This window comes from Dermacentor silvarum, chromosome 4 (genome assembly GCF_013339745.2).
Source record: "Dermacentor silvarum isolate Dsil-2018 chromosome 4, BIME_Dsil_1.4, whole genome shotgun sequence".
Taxonomy (NCBI): domain Eukaryota; kingdom Metazoa; phylum Arthropoda; class Arachnida; order Ixodida; family Ixodidae; genus Dermacentor; species Dermacentor silvarum.
The window spans coordinates 34,755,479-34,763,127 of record NC_051157.2 but is presented as its reverse complement, the minus strand read 5'-3'; the positions used below and the strand labels follow the sequence as shown (position 1 = coordinate 34,763,127).

The 7,649-nt window shown below is 46.8% G+C and overlaps 1 protein-coding gene across 3 annotated transcripts in view; it reads right to left on the bottom strand.

Annotated features, from left to right (window-relative positions):
* Positions 1-5,486: 5,486 nt before the first annotated feature.
* Positions 5,487-7,649, bottom strand: part of LOC119448554 (prolyl endopeptidase-like) — a 48,680-nt gene continuing 46,517 nt past the window's right edge. For all 3 annotated transcript variants that reach the window (XM_049665432.1, XM_037711787.2, XM_049665431.1), the window contains one exon: positions 5,487-5,612. In XM_049665432.1, coding sequence (XP_049521389.1) covers positions 5,502-5,612 — 111 coding nt within the window. In that variant the 3' untranslated portion in view covers positions 5,487-5,501. The remainder of the gene's footprint in view (positions 5,613-7,649) is intronic.

Below are 7,649 nucleotides of genomic sequence, written 5' to 3'. Positions count from 1 at the left end.
TGAGGATCTAGCACAGATGATATAACTGAGAGAATTAAAAGATCGAGCAGCATGATAACCAAACTGGCCGAAACCGGGTACAAAACAGTATGTAGGCATACAAGCACCACTAGAAAAAAGGCAGCAGATTAGTGAAGGAACTGATTCTTCGGCTGCGGTTACAATGCCTTGAGAACGTGCAACAAAGTTGACGCTCGAACTGGAATAGGACCGTAAAAATCCACAAACCCTACGATAGGCCTGCTGGGACTCGATCGTCACTAGAGCCCCTGGGAACTAGTTCCGCAGTAAACATGGCGTCACCGGAATCATTACCAAATTTGGCAGTGGAACTGCAGGGGTTACCGTCGGAACGGAGTAACCTTCAGCATTCCATAAATAACAATGAGGCGCCAGAACATCATTGCTCTGCAGGAAACGCGGAGGACCAGCCAACTGTCCGGATATAAAAACGTATGGTACTTCGAGCGAGAAAACGCCCGTCTCAACTCTAGTGAACAGAAATTTAGCGGTATTAACGCACGATACAGGGGTTTTAAACGTAGACCACGTCCTGATCGAGATAATCCCTAAACGACAACATCAGGGAAGTTTATTCGTACTAAATGTTTATAGCAGCCCTAGAAGCAACAAGATGAGGTTTGGAGAGTTAATTACACAAACACTAACTATAGCCAATCGCCAGGCAGTGGTAATACTCGGAGACTTTAATGCTCCACACCAGTGCTGGGGGTACAAAAAAGACACCGCGAAAGGCAGGAATCTATGGCTTGAGGCGCAAAGAGCCCACCTTACCTTAGTAACGGACCCACAAACACCTACCAGAATAGGCAATAGCGTCAGCATCGATACTACGCCAGATCTAACATTTATCAAAAACATGCCTGATGCCCATTGGACAAACATCCAGGAAAATCTTGGGAGTGACCATTACATTCTTGAGACAGTAATAAAGGCCAGCCCCCCGCAAAGGAAAGGAAAATCTCTCACCATGGTAGAATGGGACCTTTTCCGACAAATACGGGCGGAGGAAACAAACGAAGATGGCGACACAATTGAGGATTTTGAGGTCTGGACACAGAAACTTCTCAATAGTGTAAAGAGAGCCACAAAGAATATACCAGACGAGGCTGGGCTAGAACAAGCAGATGCAAAATTGCTACACTTATGGGAAGCACGGAACAGCATAGCAACACGATGAAACGGAAACGGCTCAATAGAAATATTAGGCGGAAATGGCCGAACTAGACAGGGAAATCGAGAAACACACAAATAGATTGACGCGGCAAAACTGGGAAGCTACGTGTAACAGAATGCAGAGAGAAGTAACTCGGCAAAAACATGGAATATCCTACGGCACTTGATTGACCCTGAAAATGGCAAAATTGCACAAAGGCACAACATCAATAAGCTAACCCACCAATATGCAGGTACAGAAGCAGAATTACTGCAAGAAGTCCAATCACTATACATAGGCGACCTAGCGCAGACTCCCTTACCGCACTATACCGGAGAGGAAAACCTTGAATTGGACATGCCTATAACGGAAGCAGAAGTTAGACAGGCGCTGCAGGACTTGCGCCCGAAATCCGCCCCGGGTCCCGATGGTAATCAGCAACAAAATGCTACGGAATCTCGATGATCCCTCTATAAAGGCGATTACCCAATACATGAACGACTGCTGGGAGAAGGGGGCTATACCTCAACTGTGGAAAACAGCGCATATAGTCATGATCCCTAAACAAGGAAAAATGCTGAAGTTAGAAAATCTAAGACCAATATCATTAACATCGTGTGCGGGAAAACTAATGGAACACGTGATACTCACGCGTCTAGTAAGATACATGGACGACAATAACCTCTTCCCGCACACGATGATAGGCTTTCGATGTAAACTTTCCACACAAGATATCATGCTTCAAATCCAACACCAAATTATAGACACAGCCTCAAAAACAAGAGACAACAAGCCATATTAGGCCTAGATCTTGCAAAAGCTTTTGACAACATTACACATGAAGCTATTTTAGGAAACCTCCAAGGATTAGGAGTTGGTAAACGGGCCTACGAATACATTAGAGACTTCCTATTAAACAGAAAGGCCCGAATTACGATCGGATACATACATTCGGACGATATAAGACTAGGGAGCCGAGGAACACCACAGGGATCAGTTCTCTCGCCACTACTCTTCAACGTGGCCATGATCGGCCTCCCGGAGAAGTTGAACACAGTGGAAGGGCTACATCATAGTTTATACGCTGATGATATCACGCTGTGGGTCACAGGGGGCAGCGACGGATACATCGAGGCTACCCTCCAAGAAGCAATATGCAGAGTAGAGGATATGTTGGCAGTAGGGGCCTTCAGTGCTCACCACAGAAGTCGCAACTCTTGATTTACCACCCACAAAGAAGCAGCCGTAAAGACAACAGCATATCCCAAATACGACTAAGCGCGGGGGGCCAACAAATACCAGCAGTTGACAGTATTCGGGTACTAGGCATGCGGATACAAGCAAACAGGCGAAATAATGAAACGATAAAGGCTTTAGAAAGAGGGACGCAACAAACAATGCGCCTGATCGCAAGAATTGCAAACCGACACAGCGGGATGAAGGAAGCCAACCTAATTAAGTTAGTACAGGCTTTTGCTATTAGCCGAATAGTATATGTGACTCCTTATCTGAACCTCCTCATGGCAGAAAAAGCAAAAATTGAAGCCTTGATAAGGAAAGTATATAAACAAGCGCTTGGAATACCTGTCAGTACATCTACGGAAAGACTACTTGCCTTAGGTGTACACAATACCCTAGACGAATTAATAGAAGCGCACAAAACGGCCCAATACGAGAGACTAGCTCAGACTGCTACGGGCAGGACGATACTTGATTGCCTCCATATAGGCTATGCAACGCAACAGGGAATCAAGATGGATATACCGCGAGAAATACGCGGAAGGATAAAGGTTCTACCAATTCCCAGAAACATGCACCCGGAGAACGACGCGGGAAGGCGTGTGGAGAGGGCAAAGGCCCTCAGAAATAAATACGAAAACATCAAGGACGTGGTCTACGTAGACGCCGCGAAATATCCAAATGAGCAAAAATGACTGTCGTAATCACTGATAAAGAAGGCAAGATGACAGCTGGCGGCTCACTACGAACGCACAGCGTAGAAACGGCAGAGGAATCAGCCATCGCATTGGCGATAGCTTCCTCGTCGGCCAGACACATAATTAGTGACTCAAAAGCAGCAGTGCGAAATTTCTTAAGAGGGCGAGTATCGCCAGAGGCGATTAAGATTTTAACCAATTTGAAAGACTACAGACACATACAAATTATCTGGACACCTGCGCATGCCTCCCTCCCTGGGAACGAGGCGGCTCACACATTGGCTCGAGAACTCACTAACCGAGCCAGAGAGCAGCCTCACCCAGAGATGAGAAAGGAGCGCATGGTTAGTTACAATGAAATCACCAAATATTATAGATTGGCGAGGATTCGGTATCCCCCCGCCCACCCAACACTCAGTAAGCCGCAGGCGGTGGCCTGGCGCCTCCTTCAAACCAAAACCTATCCGAATCCCGTGGCCTACAGCCGGTATTATCCAGATAAATATGAGGGCAAATGTCGGTTATGTGAAGGATGGGCGGATCTGAGACACATCCTGTGGGCTTGCCCTCAGGTGACTCGACAGGGCCGCAAAATAGATAATGAGGAGCAGTGGGAGGCCGTACTACTCAGTTCTGACCCGGAAGTACAACTCTGGGCCGTCCAGCTGGCTGAAGACGCCGCCAGGGCCCAAGGGCTTCTGGCCGCCGTTTAGGCGGGGACCTAGTCCCCAAAACCGCTGGACCTAATAAAGTTATTTCTCTCTCTCTCTCTCTCTCTGCGTAATGTTTGTTACACTTGTTTAGAACACATAATCAATGCAGATTATTTCAAGGCAAGATAAGCACACAAAAATAGCTAAAGGTTCCACATACAGTGGTACGATTTGGTTGGATCATACGTTGGACGATACGATTTTCGGATGGTACGCTTTATTGTCTGGTTCCCGTGAAGATTGTATCAACGAGATTCCACTGTATACAGTGGAATCTCAATGAAACAAATCTCTTGGAATGGCACAAAAATTTGTATCACCCGAAATTCGTATAATTCAAAAACGTAATATAATCGGGAAATGAAGGGTGGAGGCGGCAATGAAATGACCAATCTGCTCAACATTTTTGATATTTTTTCCTGCAATTTTAACACGCTCCTTTATCTGATGGTGAAATATTTGGAAGAAATATGCAGCAGAATTTTAGCAAATTGCATTTTCTTAGCGTGTTGTCTTTGAAATTGGGAAGAATAATTGGGCTTCGGGAGGTGCTATTGCACCAATGATCGTGTGACCGTGGCTTTCTGTTGATGATGTGTCACCATCTTGGTATTACTGTAAACACGAGATTGAGATAGCCGCAGCGCTCTATTTCTCCACGCAGAAATAAAAGCAAGAAAAGCAAGCATGAGAAGGGAAAACTAGCACCGTAATTCGTTACTGCAGTCACGTGGCGTGCAGGGAGCGCTTTTATCGGCTGACGCGAATTTAAATCACTGGCGCACTTGTTTCCCGCATATTTTAGCAGTAACTACCAGCACACTTCATGTGTTCTGAGGCTGACATATCCAGATCTGCTGGGTTATCTCGAGTTTCTTTCGTTGCTGCATCTTAGCTGCTGCCTGATGGCAATAAGGACATGATGTGCATAAGATAAGTTACTTCGTATCGTGCGATCTGACGAGTGCAAAGGTAGAAGTTTCGAATTGTCATTGGGTGCCGAAGACGGTGGACGGTGTTGAATACAAAGATAAGGCTACTCATGGAAGTGAATGCTGCTGATCTTGCTGACGCGGCAAGACTGGGTCGTCGGTGATTGCCGACTTCTGATAGAGCTGGAAGGTGTTTGAAAATGACGGACAAGTTGCATCAAACTGCCCACAGCAAAAGTTTTTTTTTGGTGGTGGTGGTGGTGGTGTGGGGAAAGGAGACGCACGAGGGTGTAGTCAAGGTGGAATGACGCAAGATGCCCTGGTAACAGGAATATGACCGACGATGCATTGACATGGCTGCTCTGCTGGCACGACAACAGCCAGCATAATCCCCGGCTCCACTGAGAGATTATGCTGCGGCTCGATAGTTCGTATCATCTGCCGCGCCGCGAAAAGTGGTTCACAACATTAGAAATTTAGCACATTGTAAGCCAATGGACTTGAGCCAGGACATCTGAAAAATCAGTTGTATCATTCCGAAATTCGTATCAGGCGTGATCGTATCACGGAGATTCTACTGTAGGTGGCACTTGTGGATTATTATGACTTTGCTGTGCTGGAATTGGTGAAATGCTGTTTGCTCTAGCACAATTCAACCTTGATAAAGCAATGTACAATGTGAACATGTTCCACCTTCCAACCGGCACTACAAAGTTGTTATCCAACAGCCTGTCGTGCCACTTCACAAGTCCCCTGCAGCTGCTTCAAAGATTCCAATGCTTACCACTTTGGAAATGGGCTTGCCATGCCCATGCCCAGCCTTGGTGTCGACATGGATCAACAGAGGGTTCGTCTGCACAGAGAGGGGCAAAACCAAGGTGCAAGGAAGATTTACTACGAATTCAGTGGGCCATATTAAAATTTTAGGTTCCCAAGAGGATGAAAGTATGATCCTGCACAAATGGCAAAAAGAAATCTCAATAAACACAAATGAGTACTCTTACCTGAATCACACTTGCAATAGCTAGCATACAATGCAAAAATTGCTAACAATATCACAAAGTTTCTGGGACAACATGGTGTGAACACTGGCACTGTCAAAGTAGCTTGGAAGTCCTCGCAGCAGCTCTAACTGCAAAGAACACACTGGCAACACTGCTGGGTCCCATGCATATCTATTCATACAGCTGCCGAGTCGGCATTGCTAAGTGTGCTGACCCTTTGTGGATGTTTGGAAAGGTGTCACATTGCCATTCCTTAACTCTGTGTAAGCACCACACTTAGTGTTCTGCACATGTGACATTGTCTAATGCTTTAGGGGACATTGGCTGCACTGCCCTTTGCACATTTGGACAGGGATCATCTCCACTGACACTGTGCAGCTACTATATTGTGGGCGTGTCAGGCTGTGCGCTCCTCTTCTGTCCCCATGTCGCAGTGTTCGTACTGCGTTTTCCTTCAAGCTTCTTTTCATCTCTTCTTCCAGAGATAGCAATGCCGTGACACTCCCCTCCTGGGAATCTTGAGTGCTCTTCGATGCAGTGCACTCAGGAGTTTGTGTCGATCGTGAAACCAGTGCACTAATTCACATAGATTGCCATACTGACTCATGCGTACACCGACTCATTTTTGCTTTCCACTGATTTCACAGATGTGTGATAGAGCGTGAGTGAGTGATGAGGGGTGCGAGTGAATTTGAGTATGAATGGGAGTGAGTGCCGATTAATGCGAGTACAGTCAAATCTCATTAATACGTAATCGGCCGGGAACGACACTTCAAGTACACACTAAACGACGTACGAATTAATCGACAATGCCAGGTTAGAGGCTACTTACCAGTCGGAAATGAACTACGTCACAATGCTCTCAAACACATGCACTCAGACAGGCTTTATTTGTGTGTAGGCAGCAAAAAAAAGTGATCTTCACTTGTCGCCGTGGTGGCGATGGCACCTTCGAACTCGATTAGGCTGCGAGCCATTTTGTCAATGAGGCCCCACTTACTAACTAAATTAACAAGCATGGTGTAATGCGTACACAGGTAAACATGAACACATCTCGCTCGATGACCACAGAAATTCGCTGTCAAAATGCTGGAGTGAGGGGGCATGGTAGCGAGCATGCCATCTCTCACTTTAACGCGAACTAGATGTGGAAAGCACAGCGCATACGAAGCTACCGGCACTAGTTGCACTTTGTCTGCAGATCGCTTTGAAGATGAGGCCCGCGTGGGCGCGCACTTTTTCCACGTCGCAGATCGCTTTAAAGATACGACGGCTGCCACCAAAGTAAACCCCCCCTTTCTCTCCTCTCCCGCCGTGCCTCGCTCGCAACAGAAGAAGCGCACTTCTGCCCCACCTTTCCCCATCTTTCTCCCTCGCACGTGGGAGATTGAGTCGACTGACCCTCGCAAGCTTTCACTTGCACATACAGCGTACGGCGCGCAGCAACGATGTTGCCGTGTTTGGACTTTATACAGAACCTCAAAGCGATGTCCACGGTGACGGCAGAAATGCGCTTCACAATAAAATGTGCGTCTGCACTGTTACTACTTGAATTCGACGGCGAGAGCGAATTCGCACCCCGTACCGGCAGCTTCTTCGCGTTACCAGGAGCTAATCTCGAAGGCCATGCTTTTGTGTGCGGCAATCGGCAACAGCTGTATGAGCAGGAAATCACTATCGCTGGCGACTGTCATCCAGGCATCACAACTCAAGAATCAATTGTCTGTGCATGTAGAACAAGAAAGAAAAATAGTACGCATTAACCATTTGGTGGGCTTTGAGCGACTACGGCTTAAGCGGTCAGCCAATACATGGGGTTCAATGGGGGCTGGGTGGGGGAATCTTCGCGACTACGTTTAAACCGCAATTACACATTAAGCGGGTAC